This window comes from Emydura macquarii, unplaced genomic scaffold, assembly GCF_026122565.2.
Source record: "Emydura macquarii macquarii isolate MOO-44397 ecotype Brisbane River unplaced genomic scaffold, CSIRO-AGI_Emac_v2 contig_1146, whole genome shotgun sequence".
Classification (NCBI taxonomy): domain Eukaryota; kingdom Metazoa; phylum Chordata; order Testudines; family Chelidae; genus Emydura; species Emydura macquarii.
Window position 1 is genome coordinate 5,320,481 of NW_027131283.1, and position 26,211 is coordinate 5,346,691.

Sequence of the window (26,211 nt, forward strand, 5' to 3'; positions counted from 1 at the left end):
ATGGAAGGGGGATATAAAAGGCAGCAACCCAGCTCAGTCAGGGCTAGCTGCTGACCAGGAAGGACACAGATCATTGGCTCTCTCCAGGGAGCCACTACAGATGCTAACCCCGGAACCAAGCCAAGATGAACCACAGATGGATCCTAAGCTGCCAGACAAGCCCCGAGGAGGCACCAGGCTGCTAGGAGCCGCACCAACTGGGGATCCCGGATGCCCCTGAGAATCACGCTGTGTTGCCACCGACAAGAGGGTAGGAAGTAACCCAGGGGCTTGAACGGTGCCACAGGGGGCAAATCAGGTTATCATGCAGCATGTTTCGGGAGAACCCCTGCTGATGTGTGGAGTGTAACCCCCCTCAATTACAGGGTCCTGGGCTGGGGCTTGGAGGAGCAGGGAGGGCCTGAGCTCCCTCTACCCCGGGTGCTGCAGCCCCATATGTGGCATCCCACTACCTCAACGGGTCATTAGGCCCTGCTGCCCCAATTAAGGGGCCGTTTTATTGACTCTGGCCATTAGGCCAAGCTGCCCAGATTACAGGGCTGCCTTACTGACTCTGGCTACGGGGCCCTGCTGCCCTGATTAGAGGGCTGCTTTACTGACTCTCGCTATTAGGCCACACTGTCCTGATTAGAGGACCAATTTACTGACTCCGGCTACTAGGCCACGCTGCCCTGATTAGAGGGCTACTTACTACTCTGACTGTTAGGCAGCACTACCCTGAAGAAAAGAGTGGCCACAGCAACTTTGACTGCCCTGCCACCCCGTCCTGGAAGAGAGCCTGGCAGAGTGGACTTAACCGAACAACTTTTTCCTGCCTTCCCAGTGTAAGTGACCTGACACCCGTGATAGGGCGTACCAGCCCTGCGACAGCATAGTAAGAACTGGCAAGACTCGAAGTCACACCTTCTGGATAAAAAATGTAGACATTTAGAATACATTTAATGACTAAGATTTTTTTATTTTGATATACAATAGCACTTGGTTTGCCACCTAATCTTGCACAACATGACACTGTCTGATCCATTTACAGCTCAATCTTTGATCTAAACCTCATTAGAATAAAAATGCATAGCTATATTAAGCACATTTTTATTCTGATTCAATCTCAGCCTTTGAGTTTTAAATCGGATGGTTAAAAAACTTCTATTCTACACAGAAGAAAAAAATGTCAATAAAATTATGAATCTCTAATGGCAGCAACACATTTATCCAGCAAAACATGTATCATTTGAATGATATAAGCTTTAACAGATGTCTTCCTGTTTGTTGGACATGACAGGGCATGTTTTATTGGGCTATTAATACATGCCTTCAGTGCTTGGTGAGGAACAAGGGTGAGTGCAAATGGGCCAATAAAACACATGCTAGAGTACTCCAATACTTTCATCCTGACTCTAAAACAACATAATTTTTTGTAAAAGATGGCTGGAAAAAGTTTAAAATTTAAACATACCCTTTCACTACAAAAAGTAGTTCATCAGGGATGACTACTACATACTGCTTAGAAAAGAGTAAAAGTAGAAAAAGACCTAGCACAGACCTATTTTTTCTTTCATTTATGTGGGGGTTTTTTCTGACACTTTAATTTTTAGTCACTTTCATTTTCCAGTGGGGCTCTACACTAATTTTATCTTCTCTTCAGCCTGTTTTTGCCCTAAAATAGAGGCTTTTTTAAAAAAAAAAAAAAAAAAAAAAAAAAAAAAAGCTAGATTTCTTACTGGAGTATGAGTCTGACTGCTGTGCTGGTAAGTGACTACTTTTTAGTTTTTACTCAAAAGTTGTTTGATTTACCTTTTTAACTAAAGGTTGAAAGCAAGCGAGTTGCCTACAATGAACAAAGCATGGCAGCTGAGTGGGACATGAAATGCAATTTTCCCTTAAAAATTTACTCATCTGAGAAGGGCTGGTGACCAAGCATCAAACAAAAGGGCTGCATCCCAGCTCCACCAAGCCTCTGTGTTTTGCAGATGGATGAACCTCATTGAGCAGTTATTTTCACTTTAAGAGCTATATTAGGAGCATTTAAAGGAAAACAGCATCCATTTTGATCAGCACAATAGTCTAAAAGTTCATTAGGGAAAGGAACACTTGCCATGAATAAACTGTTGTTTTTTAAATGATGGCTTAACAATTGTGTAGCGCTATTATTTAAAAAATGTTTAATTTTAAAATATTAAAACAGCTTTTCTTCTGACTGACCATTAATCAAGTGCATTAGAAACTGCAGTGTTACACACAGTACTTCCATTCTACTGTTCAAAATGACATAATCAAGATGGTTGTTTCTAGTACGAGACCTTCTGAATATTCATATTCTGGAGCTGAGGAAAATTAGTACTGTTTTCCTTTTTAAAAAACTCCTGATTTTTAATTTAAGATAGTGGGAATGATCTGATAGGTAAAGTGCAAGACTAAGAGCCAGTACACCTAACTTCTGTTCTTGGCTCTGCTACAGCCTTGCTGCATGACCTTGGAAAAGTAACTTTACTTTTCTGTATCTCAGTTTCTCATCTGTAAAATGGGGATAGCAATACTTCCCCTAGTTACAGAAGTTTTGAGGCTTCCTTTGTTAAAATGCATGTGTAAAATGTTTTGAGATCCTAAGATGGAGGCATTCTAGAAGTGCAAAAGTATATTGAAAATGTTTTAGAAGATGTTTGTAAGTTTTAGAAGGCCTACTCACGCCTAAAGAGCTGAGCATGTAGGCTGGGATCACCATAAGTGACATTTTTCTTTGAAACTTGGAAACCAACCCACAACTGAACCTCCAAGAAAAAGACCACTTTGACACTGCTACTCATTGCAGTCTACAGTGTGTAAAGAGGCAGCTTGGCTGGTCTGAACTTTTACTTTCAACTAGATGTACATTTGAGAAAATGAAAGAAGATTGGGAGAGTTCCTTCCACTCAGACTCATAAAACTAAACTTTAAGCTGCCTTTGCAACTAAAGCCTATAGCTTTTTGGTTTAATGTATCATTCAAAATAACGGAATAGCGAGAAACAGGAATCTTTATTTTTATTTGCCCATTTCATTTACACAATGGTTTTACTCACTAAAAAAATAAGATGAAGAAGAATGATCAACTAAAAAGTGATAAAATGGGCTGCTCACAGGATTATGTATGGCTTTGCAAAAGAAAAATGATTGTGAGAGCTGTCATATAATTGCATTCAATAAATGTCTTCAAGGAGTTTATAAAGGGCAATCTGCTCCGGGCAAAAGTATATTTAATTTTTATAAAGGGTCATCCAAAAGAAGATATAACAAAAACATTCCAAGGGACCCTAATCCTAAAGTGTCAGAGAAGAGTGAATTATGGCAAATTATGTAGTTCACGTGAAAAATAGCTTAAATCTAACAATTAAAGTGAACATATAGCATAACTCAATGCAGTTTGGTGTTGAACAAGAGATTGTCATGGAATAGAGCACATGATGGTTGTAAGCAATATTTTGTGGGCATACTTCTCATATGAAGCCAATTTTTCTGCCTCAGACTTATTTAAAAATATTCTGGTTTTCCAAGTTCATAACAGAAGATTCTCTGTTATGAAGAATGTTATCTACTAACATCTCTATATAAGCAAATCATAACACTACTACTAAAAAAAGAGAGAAAACAGAAGTTATCTGAAACTGAAGAGTATAGGCAGCATGGTAAATTATTGCATTTCTTTTTTACATCTGGTAACTTCAGTTCAGATTCTAGATTTGGTCACATATTGTGACTTTTTGGTGCAACTAGGATGGGACCAACAAATAATGTAGCACATGTGACAATATTTACTCAAGACACGTCCAGGACATGGATGCATGCAAAATGGGTGTTCCATTAGCAGAATAGTGTGGGGAAGCTAACACAGATAGTATATGTAATTATGAAACAAAGACAAAACTGATACATTGTTGTTCTAGGCAAGTGAAACCAGTTCTCAGTTTAGCTCCAAGGGGATATAAGTCTAGATCATATAAATTACCATCACAACTGGAATCTATGTTGCAAGTTCTACATCAGCCAAATGTTAAATGGGCATCGAGGAAGTCTTATTCTCTCATCCCTTGAAGGTATCCCTCTAAGTAGACCATAAGGAAAGGAAAGTAGGTCACACACTTGTTTGATATGGGTTTGACTGGTGGCCATATCTGACCCACTAAAAATCTCATCTTTAGATACTATACTATGTGTTAATTTATATTATTACAATGTACTAATTATGTTTTAATTAATCTGATTTATTTTACTAAAGCATCACTGTATTTCCTACTGTTGCCAGACAGAATGGGTCATTGCTTATCATAAAATCAAAACCATTCTTTTGGTATGATTAATTGGACAATGTGCAGCTGGGCTCAGTACATCTTACACTGTCCCTCTAACATACACTTGTTGAGTGCTTTATAATTGTGGTAGAACATTAAATTTTTCAAACTCTTCTGAGGTGATATAAATATCTCCTGACACTGCCCCCGCTCCAACATTCTGCCAAGTAAAGAAAAATAAGACTAAGACCTGCCGCAATGGCAGACACCCAAAAGAGTTAAGCACATTTCTAGTAATATAGAGGATACGGTTAATCTAAAATGTGCAAATGAAATCAGTGAAGCAGCCCCAATGCTAAAGTCAACTACGGGAAGTTTACCCTTTAAAAAAAGCTATTTTAAGTAAAACATAGCTGAGGTTTGGTTGTATTTAGAAAAACCTGCCTGGCTTACATAAAATACAATTTTAAAATTTCTTTTAACATATGTGTATGAATAAAAAATAATATGCTATTCCTTTTAAAATATAACCTTACATATAGAGCTCGAAAGAGTTATCTGAACTGGCAAACAGGAAGACTGAAGTTGTCCATCTGTTTATCTACAGATTGGGTACAGCAGGTGCAGAAGTAGTGCAAATTTCCAACATAGGATTGAGGTACATAAGCAAAACTAACTTAGAGGGATACCTTCAAGGGGTGAGAGAATAAGACTTCCTCGATGCCCATTTAACATTTGGCTGACGTAGAACTTGCAACATAGATTCATGGTAATTTATATGATCTAGACTTATATCCACTTGGAGCTAAACTGAGAACTCGTTTCACTTGCCTAGAACAACAATGTATCCGTGATTAACCTGAGCTTTATTTTAAACTGAAGATTTACAATTTGAGAGGCTCCATATGTCATCACTTATCTCCCAAGCCTTCCTGCCTCCCAATGTTATTCCTTCAAGATTTGTATTTCTGAAATGGCTTGGCCATCTGAGATTGTTTTGTTAAGATTCTCTGCTTAAAACATGTCACATCTTATAACGTGCATACACACAAACTTGTGATCATCTCAATAGCTTAAAAACATGCTTTTCGATACAGTAAACACATACTATAAGGTGAAATGCAGAGGTAATAATAATGAGGATTCTAAATTATGAATTTCCTATTACACACAATGTTAAGAGATAATCATGGTAAATGAAGCAAGATTTTTTTTAATCTACCATCCTGCCAAAATGAAATCACTTTGATAAGGGTAGCCAAACACTTTGAAAGTTCTGTTAAATGACTCAAAAGTCTTAATTCAAGTTTCATCAAATGAATCAAAGCGGTTCAACTTTCATCACAGTTCTTGCCATACAGCAAAGTAACAACAGTAGTGTGGCGTATTTGTATTTGTCTTTGGAATACAGAGCTCTGAGGTGCAAAGTTTAAAAGACTGAACCAAATTTCTTTGACCATGTCCACTACTCTCTGTGATACATGCAAGAATGACTTTCTTTGGAAAGGAGCATAGCACAGCTCCTTGTGCCTCAGCATGAGACTTCCGTTTAGCTCACCTAATAGAACTTCTACATTTAGGAGTAGAAAGGGACTCGTTTAAATGTAGGCCACACTGGCTGCAAATTGCATACACTGAAGCAGCCAGGACATGAAAGATTCTGTGAATTAGCAAAATCTATATATACAATGTATTTGTCCACCAGTTCACAGGCAACATGTTGGTCCCCATTTTTTTTAACCTTTGCATACTAACAAATATGTTTCCAGTCCACTATTTTCAGTATTTCTATGTGATTGTTTTACCAGAGGCATTACTGACTGCGGTATGTTTAGTGTCCATGGTAACTGCAAGTTTGTTTTTTACTAATTTAAATTTACAGAATCTCTCTCTCCAAGCTTTTCTAGCAGAAATGACAGAGTTTAGGCACCATACTGAAGGTATTTCTGAAACTTGCTGGGATTGTAATTTGTCCGTTTTTCCCCTTCCCTTGAATAAAGTGCAGAGACCCAAAAGTCTTACCTCTGCTACATTAGAATTGTCATAGTATATTCCTTGCACTAAGTCACCAATAGCACTTGATATGAGCTCCACAACCTGGAAAACAAAACAAAATGTATATCTTTAAATATGATCAATCACCTCATTGTCAACAGACCTTCCTTGCAGAATCATGGCTTTGAAAGACTGTATAGGCTACTCGAATAGATTCTGGCAAGATTGTTTTGCCACCTGATGAGGAAGCAACCAGATCCGAGCCTCCATACTGGAACCTCGAGCAAAGTCCTGCCTTTTTCTATCTAAGCTTTAAGTTAATACAAATGAGAATGAAGTAATATTTATTTTCTTAAGAGTGTGAACTACAAAGTATATCCTCACAAGAATACACACAGTACTCCTAAATCCCAGTTCATGAATATGAGACAATAATCCCATCTGTTGGGTTTTTTTTTTTTTTTTTTTTTTTGCTGCCAACCAGATATTTCACTATATATCTCACTGGGAGCTGCTAAAATTCTAATGATCACCGATAATACAGAAAAAGTCAGAATCCATAGAAAGCTAACCTTTCAAATGTGATCATTTGGTATTCGAGTGTTCTGGGAATGCACTGTGGATGTATTTAGTGCATGGCCTGAGGGTCAACAGTACTCAGAGTGAAACAGTTTGCAACAGGGGAATGTTTAAATCAGATTTATCAATCTGAATTATCTGCAGGGTTCAGAGTTTTTATTTTATTCAAGCAAAGCCTAAAAATCTGAACTTGATCCAGAATGTAAAATGAGCAGTCCATGGTCTCACTGGAACTACTGTACAATTTAGAACCGTGTGCATGAACTGTCTTAACTGGAACAAAATACTGGGATTTATTGTAAAATTAAATGCAGCCATTTCAAATAAGCACACCTTAAGGCTATCCCTTTAGTTGTGCTCACAAAATTTTAATTTCTTGAATGTTTAATTTCCTATGTGTATGATTCTATATCTGATTCCCCTCTTTGCTTCCTAAAATTTAGCCTAGTTCTTATTAAATTAAAGGATTTTGTTTCAGCTCTTATCATTCTTGTAATTGAAGACATTAAGCTAAATGATAAAGCCCCAAAAAGATATTTCAATGTTTAGGCATGCTTTATTTGACAATAAAAACACATTCTTATGCTAGCTTTAAGTATTTGAAACAAAGCTTTTTTAAACTCTAATTCTGATACATATGCTTACATACAGAGAGAGCGCTAACTTTAGAAATGGTGCTCATTAGCAGGCTTTTTTTTTTTCTCCCTTGTGATGCCTATGGGTTAATTTGTAAGACCTATAAAAACAGTTTCTAAAAAAATCATGTTAGCATTTAGGTAACCAGATACTTAAGTAATATTGTAGCAATATGAGCTGCAGAGGAACTGAAAGGACAATGATCCTACAGTGTTACCAGATGTGTTGAGTTATTTAAGTGGGGAACAGAGAAAATGAGGGGCTTTTTTTTGAAGGTATCAGATAAGCCCTATTCCCAAATCCAGGAGGATTGAGTATCGCCAATAGGTCTATGAAAGTCTGTAACCAAATGCCCAGCATCAGATTGTATTACAGTTTATACAAGCAACATCCCAAGATTCTTCTGATGGCTGGGACACATAATACAGATCAATCACTCACTAAAAAATGTTATGGTTTGTGAAACGGTCTGAGCTCAGAGACCTACACTGGTAATACGAAGAGGAATTTACAAAGACATTGAGTCCTACTCTAAATGTCAAAGTGATAGTATGAACTTTTAACAATGCATTTGGCTGTAGATAACCAGACCTTTTCCTCCCTCTCTCTCCTGAAACTCTAGACTGAGCAGGACAAATGAAAGATTCTGTTTTGGGGTTTCTTCCCTTCTCTCCCCTCACCCCCAAAAACTCCACTAGCAAATGACAATTTTGCTGACTTAAGTGGCTGAAATGATCTCAACAAAAATGTTTTATCAAAAATTGTGCCTAATTTTCTTGCAATTTATGCTATGTATTTTTCTATCAATAGAATTCTCGGAAAATATATGCATAAAATACAGTTTAATATATATTATTATATATAATATATAATATATTATATATTAATATATATTAGGGTGCAAGATACTACATGCTAATAATATTGCTAAATGCTGCCTCCTTTCATTCCCACTCTGAAAGCACTCCATTTCCATACATTTTTTTAAAAACTGCAAGGTCATACAGACCTTTGGCAGGAATGACAACTTTTATTTTCAAGACCAGGATGAGACACTTGTCTTTAAAAATCTGTCACTTCATCAACCCTTAATCTGCTCTATGAAAAAGTATGTGCTCTGCAACCTCACTGGGCTGAAGCTTTGGGCTGCAGAGAAAGCCATGAAAAACAAGACCAGTTATATTTCTAAATGTGTCCCAAATGGTTTTAAAGTAAAGAAAACTCGATTTAGGATCAGCAGCATTTAAACAGTCAAACAAATAATAATACCTAGCTCTTATATAATGTTTTACAAAGGAGGTAAGTCACTATCCCTATTTTAATGATGGGGAAATTGAGGCACAAGAGGTGAAGTAATTTGCCCAACGTCACCCAGCAGGCCACTGACAGAGCCAGGACTAGAAGCCAGGTCTTCAGTCCAGTGGCCTATCCATTAGACCATGCTGCCTAGTTCCTCACACTAGCATCTTTTTCAAAGATCAGGCTTGATAGAAGAAAGTTGTATGTTAACTTGGACTACTTAGGGGGCCATAACTGATCCTCTCTGTCTTCACTTTCACATGTGACAGTGCCATCTTAGGCAGCTTCAAACATGAGCAGGACATGGGCCCAGCTGCAGTTGCTATCTGAATAGATTGCTACTGCTTCCAAGAGCAGCAGCAGCCCACAGAGACCATGGGCAGAATGGAAAGGAGAAGCAAATGTGGTAGTGCTTGTGCCCTCAATTAATCTGATCAGCTTGAGGAGCCCAGGGGCTATGGAAAGCTCCCCCTCTCACGTCAACTAACAGCATGGTGGGATGGCTAATAAATGTAATGGAGACTGAGGAACAATCCCCAGTTCTAACAGTCAGAGCTAGGGAGAGGGGGAAAAAGAAGAACCATGTGTGCCCCACTCCAGAAACCTGGAGTAGCAACCTAAGATGATGAAGAAAAGAAGCTTCCATCCCAAATACGGTCGTGACAACAGTGGTGGGAATCACTGCACAAGGAAGATCTGCTACCTGTTCATAATGAAACTGATCCTGAATTCTTCCTTGAGAGCCCCACCAACCTATGTGAACTCACCCGGCAGCCCTGTGATCTGCCTCCAGGAAAAAGAAAAAAAAAGGGAAACAAGAAAGGACTTGTGTGTTCACCACACCTCTTCTCTGCAAATGCACTGGTGGGTGACAGCACAGGTCCTCATTTCCTCTCTCATCCCTGTAATATCAAAGGGCTACTAGGAGGGAGAGCACTGGGGCAATAGCAGGAACGGGGAACTTAGAATCAGTGTCCATTTCATTATAACCAGCTCGCTAAGTTCCCATACACTCTTCTCTTTCCTATTTCCACATTTCTGTGCCATTTTTTTTTTTTTAAAACTGAGAGGTGTTTTCCCAACTTCTTCCTTTTTACACTGCTGCCAGTTTCTTGCCCCTTCCTCACCCAGCTCTCTCAGTTTTGGGTAGACCTCTGTATGTTTTAAAACTGAAAGGTAGTCTCCACAAACCCAACCAGATTCTTTTTGGGGAGGGGGCAGAAGGAGGGATACAGGAGGAGAGCTAGAGTGTGCTTTATTCCTATTCCTTCTCAGCTTCTTTCTATCTCGAGACCTGGGCCTTTCTAGGCTTTCCCATATTTCTTTTGGGGAGCAACACAAGTAATTCTCTCTCTCCCCTTCAGTCAGTCCCTCCCCCTTCCTCAATCTCTTTGAGCTGCTGCTCTTTCAAACATCTGTTCAGACAGCAGCTGTGGCTGGTCCTACCTCCTCCTGACAATGCATGAACACACTAGAGGAGGCCTCTACATATGAAAAAGAAGGGGAGAGTAAGGCTATGGCTACACTAGAGAACTGCGCCGCTGTAAACTTAGCGTAGCCACTCTAAGGTGACGGGAGAGCTCTTTCAGTTTAATTAATCCACCCCCAATGAGAGGTGGTAGTTATATTGATGGGAGACGTTCTCCCACTGACATAGCACTATCCACACCGGTGCTTAGGTCAGTGCAATTTATGTCACTCAGGGAGGTGGCTTATTCATTCACCTGAGAGACCTAAATTATACTGACATAAGTGGTGTGTAGACATAGCTTAAAAGAGTCAGGAACCCTTAAATGGCCAAAATTAAGGCGAGACTTCAACAAATATTTGACTCAAAATTTAAACTTTTCAAAACACGATTTTATATTTAGAAATATTTTCACACTTAAAATGCCAATGAAAACAACTTTTAGACAAACATTCCTCTGCAGTGTTTGAAACACAAACACAGCAACATTAAGAAACTGGAAGTGAAACTGACTATATAGAAATGAAATTGGATTAATTAAATTTGAATGTACAAAAAAAAAAAAAAAATGCAAAAAAACAAACAAAATAGCCTAGTGTGCTAAATAGCTGGATTTTAAAATTCTTTCCCTTCTAATTATCTATGGTGGTGTTGGTCATACAAGTAAAGAAATGTGTTTGGTTACAGCACACAGTTTTTAAGTTAACTGAACCCCAGATTCACCATTTTACTCACTCCCCTCGCACCCTTTTTAAAACTCTCCTTCACTTTTATTCCAACCACACCAAAAGGAAAAAAAGCCTGCTCCTCACAGTGATCATCTTCCTGGCAACAGTCATTAATCCTTCTTGGATATGAACACCTTGACATGTATCATCAGAATATTAATAAGGGAACTTACTGCAGAAACATGCCAGGTGCAACATAAACATGTCACTGATAGGTACTCCTGTGAGTTACAAGAAAAGCTCTACTTAGCTACTAAAATAAGCTGCAGCATTTAATTCTATCATGTTTCTTTAATAGTTTCAAATATCTTAGGGCCTGCCTACATTAAGGATTTTTGCAATAACAGGTAAGTTGCACCTGTGCAATCCCCACTATACACTGGTGCAGTGCATCTATGCTAGGGGTTTGCATCAGAGTAGCAACACCAGTGCAAAAATCCCTAATGTAGACAGGCTCTTACACCACATCTACACTACAAACTTCAGTTGACGCAAGTTATGCCCTCCATATATTGCTTACGTATGTGCATCCCTGGCTCCTTGCATCCGCAATGTGCATAGTCACCAGGAGTGCTTGTGTCAATGCATAGTACAGTGCACCGTGGGTAGGTATCCCAGTATGCAACTCATTGTCCAGTGCATGGTCTTCTGGGAAATTTTGGCAATGCACTGTGGGAGAGAAACAAGTTGTGCAGGGGTGACTGGGAGCAAGAGGTTAAGTTCTCATAATGCAACTTTCTCCATCCATAATGCCATCCATATCCAATAATTTTTGCACCTTTAAAAAAAATCCCATAAAACCACACAGCTCTTAACGGTCTCTGCCATCTCAGGGGAAGCATGCACACCATAGTGCTCTTCACTTTTGTCATGAACCCTGCAAATACAGGACGAACAATCCCCCAGTACTGCAAAATTTCAGGAAAAACCGCATCAACAGGGGACAGTACAATTTTGTGGAAAGACTGCTGCAGGACATAGCGAAAACCAATTCAAGGTGATGGTGGTGGTGTTCCTGGAGCAGCTGCAGACAGTGGAGTGCCACTTCTGGGCCCAAGAAATAAGCATTAACTGGTGGGATCACATCATGATGCAGGTTAGGAACAATGAAAGGCTGCAGAACTTTCCGATGCAAAAGGCCACTTTCCTGGATCTCCATACCAAGCTTGCCCCAAACAGGGACACCAGAATGACAGTTGCACTGACAGTGGAGAAGCAAGTGGTGATAGCACAGTGGAAACTTGCAACACCGGATTGCTACCAGTCAGTAGACAATCATTTTGGAGTTGGAAAATCCTCAGTGGGGACTGTTGTCATGTAAGTGTGAAGGGCTTTTAATCAGCTCCTAAGTAGGACTGTGATTCTTGGTAACGTGCAGGACAGAGTGGATAGATTTTCAGCAATGGGGTTCCCAAACTGAAGTGGGGCAATACATGGCATACATAGCCTTACTTTGGCACTAGCCCACCTTACAACAGAGTACATCAAAAGAAATGACTACTTTTCTATGGCTACTCAAGCACTAGTGGGCCACCAGAGATGCTTCATCAGCATCAGTGTTGGCTGGTCAGGGAAGGTGCATAACACTCGTATCTTTAAGAACAAAGAACTGTTCAGAAAGCTGCAAGCAGGACATTTTTTCCCACCAGTTGTATTACCATTGTTGATGTCGAAATGCCAGTAGTGATTCTGGGGAACCCAGCCTACTTCTTGCTCCCCTGGCTCATGAAGCCGTATACCGGTCACCTTAACAGCACCAACGAAAGATTTAACTATCAGCTTAGCAGCTGCAGAATTACATTTGAATGTGCTTTTGGTAGACTGAAGGGACGCTGGTGTTGTTTACTCACAAGACAAGCTTCTGGTTGTGTCCTGCATATCATCTGTGAGACAAAGAGAGGAAAATTGCCCCCCTGGTGGAAGGCAGAGGCGGAGCACCTATCTCCTGAGTTCAAACAGCCAGACACAAAGGTTATTAGAAGAGCTCAGTATGGAGCTATGCACCTGAGGGAGACTTTGAAAGAGCACTTAGCAGAGTCAGCTACAGTAATGTGGTGGGGTGGATTGTGCTCTATGGGGTTCTGAAATTTTTGGGGTGTTACAAATCGTCTGGTGGTTGGTGTGCATTTATGAATATAACACTATTAATACACTTTTAATTGTGTGGTGCTTGCTGTACATTTATAATGATTACACTGTGCTTGTCACTAATCCTTTTCTGTTGCCCTTTAAAACAAATAGATTGTGCTTGCAGAATGCTAGGCATTCTGCTGCATACGTTGTGAAGTAGTAAAGATGAACTATTTACTAAAAATAGATTTTATTGCATACTAAAACCAGTGCAAAAATGTGTAATTAAATACAATAACTTCTGAAATAAATTAACAGAACAGAACTTAACAAGGGGAAAGAACATTCATGTCAATTTCAGTTCATTTTGGCTACACATATGGCAACCATGGCTCTCACAGGTCAGTCTATGCAAAACTGTGGTTCTCTGTATTGTCCCCCAGCGTGGAATGGTAGGGCTAGGGATGTGGCCCCAATGCCATGCGGAATGTTAAGGGGTGCAGGGAGGTGCTAAAATGGAGGCCTCCATTGACTGCAAAGAATGTCAAGCCCATGTTTATTGAACTTGTAGATCAACAAGAGTCTCTAACGTATGTGTTTGCTGCTAGAGATGCCCCGTTATGTCCTGATGCATCTTCCTCTCTGATTCCTGGGTCTGTCTGCTCTTTCCCTATTCATATTGTCTGCAATATTCACCCTCCAGACCCTCTGTTCACGGTTCGATGCTGCACTAGCTTGCAGGAACTCTCTGAATATATCCTCCAGTGTCCTCTTCTTTCTCCTCCTTAACATGGTAAGGCGTTCCATTGGTGTGGAGAGGGGATCCCTCAAGGCTGCTGCAATGCAGGCAGACCAGGCGCCAGCTCATGCCACGGTCCGTACATCTCACTTGAACACTGGCAGATATGTAGCTTAAATCTCTGGCTCATTTGTGGGTTAAGATTGATAAAATAGGTATTAGAATTACAAGAAAGTGTTTAAACTCTATTGAATGCTTGTGAGTTGCTGCATATATTAATCATGCAATATCTGTGTTCCATATTATATGCAATAGTGTGGCCCTGCTAGGCCCAGGATATTAGTGAGACAAGGTAGATAAGATAATATCTTTTATTCAATCAGCTTCTGTTGATGAGAGAGACAGACTCTGTGTAAGCTCAAAAGCTTGTCTCTCACCAACAGTTGGTCCAATAAAAGATATTAACTTACCTTGTCTCTGTATTCCATATTGTAATGTAACATTTGAGCAGTTGTATTGTGAGCCTCTGTGACTGTATGAATAGTAATACAGGAGAGAGACATTAATTAATGGAAAGAGCTGCTGTTCTACACAAATTCTTATGCCCCTCCTGAAAGACCCCTCCCAAGAGACCCATCAATACCAGACAGGTTCTGTTTAGATCTTACATCTGGAAACTTCCTATGTCTGGATTGAGAAAATGTTAAGAAAAGAATTAAAGCATCTTATTATTCTGTTCTCCTCCCCCTGAAGGGAAGTTATGCAAGTGGACTCCTCCTGTCAGCTGAGTGCGCAGCTCAGAGCACATGGCAGGAAGGCGATAAAAATCCCAAACCAAAGGAACTAAGCATCTCTATGATGCTTGGACTCTGGAGGGTAAGGTGTTTCTAGGCATAAGCAAGAACTCCCCAGCTGCTGAGCCTGGATTAGCCCTAAAATTAAAAAAAGAGCTGGGTGATTAAACAAGACTATATTACCTTTTGAAACCTAAAACTATAACTCACTTGTGTATCTATATTTGCTTGCTTTAACTTTTAGATAACTCTCTAATTTCCTTTTCCTATTTAATAAATCCCTTATATTGTTTACTGTAGGACAAGCTACAAGTGCTGTCTTGGTGAAAGACCTGAAGTGCAAGACCCGGGGTAAGGGACTGGTTCTTTGTGACCAGGAGTAACTTGAATACTGCTGTGAATCTTGATATAAATTGCCATCTATCACAGATATATGCTCCCCAGGGTGGCAAGACAGATCGATACCCGAGGGGAATGTCCCTTACCTCCATGTGAGAAGCCTGTTAAAGTGCCTTAGGAGTTTGCACTTGGTGCAATTGGTTGATGAAATCCAAGTTTAGAACTCGCAACCAATCTGGGGTTTGGCCCTGGTTTTTAATGGTCTGCCCTGAGGCTGGTACTCATGCTCGTGTCACCATTCTGAGTGTTATAGCTTCCATGGCAGCAGCTACAGATGAAACACAAAGATATCATTGTACAGTCACAAGAAAAAGCGAAAAGTTAAGTTTCAGAACTCTTTTCCCTTGCTCCCCTAAATTTTTAAACAGGCATGCTTATTGACACTTCAGCCATGGAGTGCCTGTGCACAGCACCGCGCTCCAGCTACGGTATGAGGCATGTGGAGGCAAGAGAATGAGGAGGAAATTGTTCAATTGCATGAAACAATAATAATTTGGCTCTTATTTCCATGGGTCTGAGTGCATGGCAACAAAACTGTGCGCTGGCACTATTTTCCCCAGGTGATGGTGATTTTAGCTCACATCTCACTCCTGAGGGCAACAAAGGTACAGAGAGCACAACTTCTGCTCGTATCCTGAAGCCACCCAGGCCCACAGGCTGCTAGCCTGTTTACTGCGATGGTGCCTGCTGAAGTCATTGTGGACTGGTGAGTGAAAGTATCCTAGCGTGGAGGAAGAATTAAGGCTGTCTTCCCTAGAGAGCTTCAGGAGAGGATTGCAGAGTACCTCCAGGAAAGTGTCATCTAGATCTCCCAGGAGGATCCAGGGGACCTCCCTATATACATAAACTCCTCTGCATGGCCACCCTGGCTAAGTCTACAAGTGAATGGAAAGCAGAGGACAGTGCTACCTGTTTGTTGCACCCCAACCTCTCCTAGGAAGAGGAAATTAATGAGAAGTCAATACCTGGGTCCTGCTATGTTGGGATTGGGTGCCAGCTGTATATTTAAACACTGTATTGGGAAATCCATTCACACTCTTAGCTGAGGTTCCTTTCCCTCCATCGGGCTTGCCTGTACTTGGCTGCCAGGACTGACTAGACTTCAGTAGCATCTCAAACAGATCCTGGCTCACAGCATAGCTGGACCCCCCAATCCACCTGTCATGTGTCCTCCATCCTCCTCCCTGTTGTTCATGGCAGGGGTCTGTGTTTCAGGCTCCTGGGAGGTAACCATAGTACTTTGTGGGGTTGGTGGGGTCTCTGACAAGTATGGCACCACCGGCTTGTTGTAAAAGCAGCAGATCTGCAGCTTAGCACCAGATCAACTGTTGGCCTCCCTGGCCTTCTGGTATGCCCATCCCACTTCCCTGAAGCACTCCTGCTGATCCCTGTCATATCCCTTCCCATGCATCCACAGTGCAATCTCTGTACATGGGCCCATTTCTGTGACTGCTCCATAGCTGTGCCTGCACAGCCTCTTTAGTCCACAAACCCAAGAGATCTAGTACCTCCTGTCTACGCCAGACAGGAGCACAACTGAAGCACACAGCTGGCAAGGTCAGTTGGGCAGTTGCACTGCATCGACCACAGCATGTCAAATGTGGCTCAATATCATGTGGGGAGGTGATATTGAGTCACCATAACAGGACACTTATGTTGGCAGGAGACAAATTTGAGTGTAGACACATGCACAACTTATGTCGACCTAACTTAGTAGTGTAGGCCAAGTCTTAAGTCATTTTCCACAGTGATAAGCAAATGCAGCACTACACTCTTCCCTCCCACAACCTTACATGGGTCCCTAAGTATTGGAAACTAATGTACTAACAGTAGTTGCACCTCTCCTACAGCAGATCCTTGCAATGGACCACTCCGATAGCTAATGATGAATGGGACTACAATTAGTAGTCATGAAGTAGTGCATGATGGCTGCAGCCTGACTCTTTTAGAAGGGATAACTGTATTTCAGTGCACATCTTATTGAGTTATAAAATGAACAAAAAGGTACCATGATTCCAGGGCCCAAGCTACAGGAAACTTATAAACAAAAACAGTGAAAGAGAAGGAAGAGGAAACTCACAAAAATACCCCCAAACTATTTGCATCTGTTTAGGTTCAGGCAGACATGAAACAAGGCTATAATATCCACAAATTGATTTGTGGATTAAATCAGTCAAAGCTGGTCAGCCCTCACTTGACACAGATGATATCTCTAAGTGATCTCTAACTATTCTGTGTAGATGGTTTGTGCCTGTATCAATAAATGTGATTCAGGAGTACTGTCATTTAGCATCTGATAGATGGAATCGACTAAACAGAGCTGCAGATGTTTGTTAAACTAGAAAAATCAACAGCCTTTCCAATGTACCATGAATAGCAGTGATCAGATCCCTTATTAAAAATGAAATGGTGATAAATCACAAAACACAAATATTAAGTATCAGCTGAAGTCAATCCAACAAAACTTTGGAAATCAGGTAGATGCCAAATGTGTCCAATTTTTATTTAAAAAATTATACAATTACGTTGTTCTAAACATTTACTATAATTTTTTCTCTCTCTACACCACAATATATCATTACATGTGAAGCCATTCCCGATTTATAGTCCCCTTCCTTAAAAATCTGACCCCGGCAAAGGCTATTTTTAAGACTAGTTTTATTACAATGCAGGAAGGCAGGATATGCAATCTATCATTCTATTTAGGGGGCACATGCATCTTAATCTTTTCTAGTAGTATTAGCAGCTGTTTGAGAAGGAGCACAGCTGACTATGCGTACATACATCTGCAGAACTGACAACATTAATCACACACAGATTTATTAATCTTTTTCCACAATACAAAAAAACAGAGCTACAACGCAGTAGGCAAAGGTAAAATACTCTCTAGGGACTAGTTAGTTTCAGTGTACATACTAGATGGGAGGGAAATCTTTTCCCTTATATGAATAACCAGGTTCTTGGGAGTAAAAGCTAAGCCATCCAGATAGAAATAATTTTTTTTTTTTTTTAAGGATTAATTTGTACTGCTGTCATTTTGAATTACAAAAACCTAATTTAATTTTTCATCATTTATGCTCCGTTTATTTTTTACATTTCATTCAGGTTCAACAGAAAACTTGGACTTAAGTTGTTTATGATCAGTTCTACTTCTAGCTCTTGTGCACAGTGCTGTAATGTTTGAGATTACAATGTTGTACAGTAATGTTTAAATAGAAACAGAGCAGGTTCTCTCTACTACTAAAAGCAAGTTCACTGTGCCTATAGCCAAGGTTGCCTAAGGATTTTCCTTTTTAAAGAATTTTTCAATTGCTCAATTTTTTTAAATTTTCACCTTTCATGCTGAACTTTCCAAAGGACTGGAACACCTGGACAGTGAAATTGTTTTGGGAAACTTGTTCTTTGAGCAAAAAAGAATAAAGCTCTTAACCTTATTCTACCCCCGCTTACATTTTCTTCCCATTATATCCAAAAAATTGAGACTTTTAAAAACACGTCTAGCTCCTGAGCAGTTCAAGGGAGGAAGAGGGAATTTGGCACACAGATATTTTTAGTGAGGCAAATTGCTTTTTGGCATCTATCATTCTGGGATATATTAACAAGAGTGTCATATGTAAGACAGAACCGCTCTACTCAGCCCTGGTGAGACCTCAGCTGGAATTCTGGGTCCAATTCTGGGCAACACACTTTAGGAAAGATGTGGATAAAATGGAGAAAGTCCAAAGGAGAACAACAAAAATTACAAATGGTTTAGAAAACCTGACCTACAAGTAAAAGTTAAAAAATGGGCATATTTAGTCTTGAGAAAAGAAGACTGAGGGAGGACAGTCTTCAAACATATTAAGGGCCCTTATAAAGATGATCAATCATTCATGTCGACTGAAAGTGAGACAAGAAGTAATTGGCTTAATCTGGAAAAAAGGGGAGATTTAGGTTTTAAATTAGAAAAATCTTTTTAATGATATGAATAGTTAAGCACTGGAATAAGCTTCTAAGAGAGGTTGTAGAATTCCTGTTATTGGAGGTTTTTAAGAACAGGTAAGACAAAAAACTTGTCAGGAATTTACTTGGTCCTGCCTCAGCATGGAGACTGGGTGACCTCTCAAGGTCCCTTCCAAACCTGAATTTTTGTTATTCTATCTTGGTGAAGTTACATTTTGATTTTGTGGTTATGTTTTTAAAATCATAATTAATGCATGTGCAATTATTTAGTTCCAAGACTTCTGATAATGATACCTCGTGGTTATAAAGAGAAAGTGATGTATTGAACATGCAGATTGTGGAAGTCTGGATTGTGCTAAACAATGGGGCAATACCTGCTTTACACAGGTATCGAATGAGACAAGGCTTCTCAGGATTCCATGCCTCATTTCAGCAAGGTGCACAGATAAAACAGTGTCTCACTGAGTATGCATCTCATGTCAGACAAACCATTCCAGTTCCATACTAAGCAAATTCTTTTTTCTAATGTTCTTCCTCTAAAAAACAACACCATTTCTACAAAGAGGCTACTTCTGTCATAAGGCAAGTCTTAAAGCTTCTTTCAAACATCCATTTGAAGGCCTAATGAAAGCACCCATATTCTGGCAAGGACCAACACCCCAGAAAGCTGTTCTTGTTAGAGAATTATCAATATCAAGGACACCTATCTTTGACCCTCAGAAGTGAACTTTCTGAATTAATCTTTTATCTTTGGAAAGGATATCTTTGGAAAGCCCAACATATGAGCTCTTCTTCCACAACGTGAATTGATATTTGACAATGAAGACTGCGTAGCTACCAGTGAAGGCTGAAAGCATTGCTGACTGGTAAACCCTACTTCCAGAGACATCTCTGTCTCAGAGGCATGGATCTCTTTATCATTAGTACAGCCTCTCTTGTTTCAGCCACCAAGATGTTGTGCGGAGGGTAGTAAGAACAACCTCATCTACCATCAGACCACACATGAATTCTGCCAAACCTTCAGCTGGTCCAGTACAGGTTGGATAGGCACTGCTACCTCAACTTCAGAGACAACTACTCACCAGGTGATGGGTCTTTCCTCAGGTCCTGGATGATCTTTAACTATACCTTCAAACTGGAATGGAAGTTGGCTCCTCTGAATGAAAGTCTTAACTCTTCTTCATTCATGCTGACTGCAGAAGAGAAGAATGAGGGGGGATTCGATAGCAGCCTTTAACTATCTGAAAGGGGATTCCAGGGAGGATGGAACTAGGCTGTTATCAATGGTAGTAGATGACAGAACAAGGAGCAATAGTCTCAAGTTGCAGTGGGGGAGGTCTAGGTTGGATATTAGGAAAACGTTTTTCACTAGGAAGATGGTAAAGCACTGGAATGTTACCTAGGTTGGTGGTGGAATCTCCATCTTTAGAGGTTTTTAAACTTCGGTTTGACAAAGCCCTGGCTGGGATGATTTAGCTGAGGTTAGTCCTGCTTTGAGCAGAGGGTTGGACTAAATGACCTTCTGAGGTCCCTTCCAACTCTAATATTCTATGATTCAATGACATAGGTGGCCCTTGAAGAGTCCTCTTCCTCTTCTATGTATAGATATCACTCTTGAATATCATCCTGCAGACTATCCCTTCCATTCAAGTTAAGGATGGCTGGTTGCTGTATCATTACGAAGGATAGAAGGATCACAACGGTCTGACCATATGTTGGGACTAGATGTATCAAGACCACATGTGTGAGTTATATGGATGACAGCAACAGCAGAGATCAGCAGTGAGGAATTAAAGTACAGAATGCATGCATTGAGTAGGCACTTCCGCTGCTCCAAGGGCTCCAAGGACTGGAGCGACCAGGACCTGGGCTTTGGTTTGCCTTTGATATAACTGAGCTTTGGTTGAAAGATGGCTGTTCACTTCATGAAGACAACTGGAAATATTAAAGATCTGGTCTACATCCAGGGCACGAGGTCTCGACTGGTTGCTTAAGGATAGAGGGCAGATTCAGATGCAAGTTCAGGGAACAAGCACACCTTTCAATGAGACTATTCAGAGCAGCTATTCAACTATTAGATTTAGTACAGACCACTAGAGTAGTAGAAAGATACAATGCGTTCTAGTGACAATGCATCAAATCTTGCAAAATGTCTCCTGCAAGGACGTCGGAGACTAACTTGTTAGATGATCAGACACTGCCGATGTAGTCTCAGTGTCCAGGACTTTATACTTGCTGGCTTTCAACCAAAGCATTAGCAGCCTTCAGGATGACTTTGCAATGTAATTGTGGAAAGGAGTGTTCCATCTTGAACCCAAGAATCCACAGTGACATCTATGACAAATTTCATAGCAGCCTCACTCATGACCTTTCCACATTTCACAGCAGAGCTATTCTGCTTCAAAGCACCAGCTACCGCAGCCACACCTGTCCATAAGTGACATGATGCAACAGCTTTTGTATTATTTGAAGCCACTGGCTAATTCTTCATAGAAAAGTGAGAGGAGAGAAAGAGAGACCAACATTTAAACTCAATTTTCATCAGTTTCATGGCCAAGAACCAAGGGAAACTGAAATCTTCCAGCGTAGTGGGAGCTAGAGGATCAGCACTAACTTTTGCCTAAGCCTAATAGAGTTTCTTGCATTTTAACATACAATACAAGAATTCAAAACAACAGACACACAAAAGGATACTCTGAGGCTAAAGAGCAGATTTATATGTAGACTGAGCTGATGAGGCACCAAGGGACAGCCAAATAGTTACACAGCTAGACTGTTCTTCATGGCAACCCAAAGAAACTCTTTCACTCACCAGTCAGAAAGGAGACTGCCTCTAACACCATTTTTGCATTTCAGCTTGATAATGCAGTCTGAGAGGAGAGTTCTTATTGAGGATGTGTATAATACAAGTTTGAAGTTCATACCCCATTGTTTTTGGGTTACAAGTGCACAAAAATATTAGAAAATATTGGCTAACCATTATCTGTTTTTCCAAAGAAAAATGGATTGTCAAATTAACTTTGGGATTTCCTCAAACCTTCTTCGGGTAGTGAGTGTGCTTTCTATACAAAGGAGCTTTTTCTTTTCATTTTAACACAGCAAAGGTTTAGGGTTAGATTCTGCCTAGCCCTTTGTGTGGGGGTAGAGGGACCAGGGTGAATAGGAATAAGGACCTGCCTCCTCTTTGCTCCTTCCACATAAAGGCAAATCAAAATTTCAGTCTCTGTACTCCAGGGAAACTAGGGATTGCTTCCTAACAACTCCTCCAGGGCCAAGGAAATGTGGAGAGTAAGCACAGCTATGGCTCTGTCTCACCTATGTGACAGCCAGTAAACCTGAGCACCAATGCAGGGATGACAAGGAGGATATTGCATCCTTTGAACGTGCTCACCCAATGCTACCTTGAGACATTCTGTATTCTCCAATGCCTTCAGTTCCAGCACGGGTCTGCATTGCCCACAAGATGCAGCTATTCCCAAATTGCATGGTCTAGACTTAAATAAGGGAGAGGGACTTGTAGAAACTAATCTTCACTAAGCATAGTATCACTAATGTCAAAATATTTTGAAAAGCTTTAGAAGACTAATACACTGAAAATTCCCAAATAAATACCATTCCTATATCAGTGGTTTATCTACACTATCTTATAACTAATTACAGCAGCACAAACTATGCACATACAGGCATAAACAACTTACTCAAACCCAAAACCACATTAATACAATTACATGCAACTGTGATTATCTGAACCCCTATTATCAGAAAATCAGAAGTGTCCTTTAAATTTACAATTCTGTTTTTCAAAAATTCTAATTTTCCAAGTTTCAGGTACATACCCTAAGCCATTCAGGTAACTGGATTTTGCTTGTACTTATTTTTAACAATACTACCAATTATAAATAACAAAACTAAAATTGAAAACTTTCTTATACATAAATAAAAATATCATGCTAAAACTTTAAAACATAGAAAGCTTTGGCCAACAATCACTATTTAGGGGCTAAATAACTTGAAAATAAAGGCAAAGATGAAACTGCTGATGAACTCAGTTATATTGACACTGGGGGGTGCCACTATACTGTATTAATTAGAGATTTGCCATTATAATATAACAATCTTATCCAGTTTTCATGAGAAAAGTCACCTCTGGTGATATCAGAAAAGCTAAACAAGGATGCTTTAAAAACAAGGCAGATTAAAAAGTACTGACCCCTCCTGTAGATAAATTCTTCTCCCCCTACACACACAAAAAAAGATCTTGTGCAAAATACTTAAATGCTTTTACAAAAGGATAGAAAGTGTCTGTTTCATTCACTTAAACTGTTTCATCTCACTGTTTCAACAGAGTCTCTTCTCTCATTGGAGAGAAATGTATTATTATTATTATTATTAAACTCAATCTTTGATGATACTGGGCAGGAAAAAATTCTTAGGTCAAATTAATCTGACACAAAGTTATTTTGATATCCTGGGATTCTGTAGTTATTCCCAAAACAAGTATTATAAACCCATGAAATTCAGAGTTAAGGAAGCTAAATTTTAAAATAAATCCAAGCATGTCAAGGTATAGAAACACAGTTAGGATAATCCAAACAGCCTTAACTCTGCTCCATAGTAACACCATGCAATAACTAGGACAACTATTATTATGGCATAATAGCATTTGTAGTCCCAGATTAGATTAAATTGATGTTTAAAGATAAGTTTTTAAATTTTCTCTGTGGTGTCATTACAGAGCACTGTTAACGTTGTTTTGGGTTCCTTAACTGTACTTTCCCGTACCTTAACTTTTTTGATGCTTTTTAAGTTTAACCTAACTCAATTTCCTGCATTTGTAGTGCTTAGTTTTGAGATAATTATAACACCCCTGTAATTGTTTTACTCTTAAATGACTGATATGTCCAAATATAGGAATTGCTCTATTGTATCAAACCTGTTTTCCATCTAGTCCAGTATCCTGCCTCCAACTCTATCAACACTTCTGAAGCAAGAATCCACAGTTGGCAGATGTATAATTTTTCCCAAGAACGGGCTTATTTTACTCCCTAATAGAGATTGGTTTAAGTCAGGAAGCAGGAGGTTTTTATCCCTTCCAAAACTTTGTTTGCATTAATTGTTATAACTTCCTCATTCTGGATAGTCTTGTTATCCACTGAAACATCCAATCTCTCTGATTCTTGTAAGCAATTGGCCTCAATAACATCCTGTGGCAGGGAGTTCCACAGTCTGATTGTGTATTAAGTGAAAAGTATTTCCATTTATCGGTTTAGAATTTGCTCTGTTTCAGTTTGACTGTCCTCGTGTTCTTGTGTTGTGAGGTGATCTACCTTCCCTATATCATTCATTATTTTATATACTTGTCCTCTCTTATTTGCCTCTTTTTTAAAGTAATCTTTTCCATCTCTCTTTATATGAGTTTTTCATGCTCCTAATCCTTTTCATTGCCCTTCCCTGTACCCATGCAATAACACAGAATTAGAGAGGAAGCTGAACAATCAATGTATATAATGGCACTATAATATTTTACATATTATTTTATATTTTCCATACCATTCCTTATGTGTCCTAACACCTTGTTTGATTTTTGAACTGCAGCTGCACATTCAGTAGAAGTCTTCACTGAGCTGTGTACAATGATGCCCAGGTCCCTTTCTTGAATTGATACTACTAAATTAGAATATATTCAATCTTAAATCAAGTCTAATGTAGTTTTATCTGAGAATTTCCTTGTTTTTTAAAAAATAAAAATTTGAAGATATGCAGTATCACCATAAATATTTGTTTTTGTATTATTTTAACTTTTCTGACCAGAACCACCAGGAACAGGCTCCTTTAAATCAGCTTTGGATTGTCACATTTCTCTGCACCCCCTGACCTCAAGGGGCGGGGCGGGGGGGTCTGCTAAAGGCAGACCAGTAGCCTCACTCATACTGAGATAGCAGGAGAGGCAGCCATTTTGAAAGAAGGAAATTCTCTGCAGAAGAAAATTTTTCAGCCTCTCCTAAGGAAGGAATTTTCAGTTATGAATTGTAAAGGCAAAAAATGACCACTGATCCAGAAAAAGGTGGTCTGACCCAGAGTGCTAAAGTTCCTAAAGGACCCATTTTAAAATTATTATTTTAACTCAAACTAATTAACTGATTTACGTGTAAAGTCTCAAAAATTAATTCTGTACTCAAAAAGCAAGTGCCCAGTTTTGTGGGAAAAGCACTATATTATTTGTATATAATGAAATGCTTGAATTCCTGCGTTAAGCGTAAAACTCAACACAACCTTAACTATAAACCTATGACTGATGTTTGCATAATACTAAAGCATAGATAAGCAGTTTCTTTAATGAATACAACGTACATTAGTTTTGATGCAAAGGAAAGATTTACATGAATAAACTGGTAACATTTATGCAAACACAAGGACTATTTTGTAAACAACATATTTGTGCCTTCAGGAATACATAAAGATAACATAAGGAAATGCAACAACTATATAAGTAGTACATCTGTGCCAATGTTTATTTATAAACAACTAATGCTTAATACAACAATACTCTAAAATGTGGTCTGTGATAGACACTGACAAGCAGGAGTCCTCAGTTCAAATTCCACACAGCGGATTATGGTAAGTGCTTCAATGTACAGTGCAGTCATCCACACAAGGAGTCATGAAATTAAAGTGGAGAAAAACGGGGGGAAATCATCCTTTAGTCCTCAGTCAGGACCCTGGAGAACAATGCTATAACATATAGTCCAGTGGCCCTTTGACTAAAACCAACTACTGACATATGACTGATCTTTACAGATTATTTTAGCATATTCTTTTTGTATCATAATATGTACAATATAATTCTACATCAGAGCAGTTTGTGTTACACTTATATGCATCTATCTGTCCTCTCAAAGACTTGTCTATCAGTGCCCTCAGCAGGGCCAAAGCATAATTTTTTCGGGCCCAGTACAAACTTGTAACACGGGCCCCCTCCCACACACATACTACAATCCCTCATCCCATACAAACAATTTCATGAGCCATGAAAATTTTTTTCGTCATGGTAAATGGGGGTTGCGGCCTGGGCCAGACCGCCCAGGACCTCCAGGCCCCAGTAAAGTTTACCCTTCCCCCCACCCCATGTGAGGGCCCTGGCCCTCAGAGGGTTGGAATGTCAGACCTGGTTATGTGTATATCTTCACTGCACCCTCTATCTATGAAGGCATTTATATCATGATCATCACAGTGGTATCTGAGATGCTCTAGTAGCTGCAGCCCTACTCCTGCAACAGGTTTCTGTTGACTTCTCTATGATA

At 39.6% G+C, this 26,211-nt stretch overlaps 1 protein-coding gene across 2 annotated transcripts in view; it reads right to left on the bottom strand.

The window, feature by feature from the left end:
* The window catches only part of PDSS2 (decaprenyl diphosphate synthase subunit 2), a 186,494-nt gene that overhangs the window by 44,320 nt on the left and 115,963 nt on the right, over nucleotides 1-26,211 (bottom strand). For both annotated transcript variants that reach the window (XM_067546760.1, XM_067546761.1), the window contains exon 4: nucleotides 6,284-6,358. In XM_067546760.1, the coding sequence (XP_067402861.1) occupies nucleotides 6,284-6,358 (75 nt within the window). The remainder of the gene's footprint in view (nucleotides 1-6,283; nucleotides 6,359-26,211) is intronic.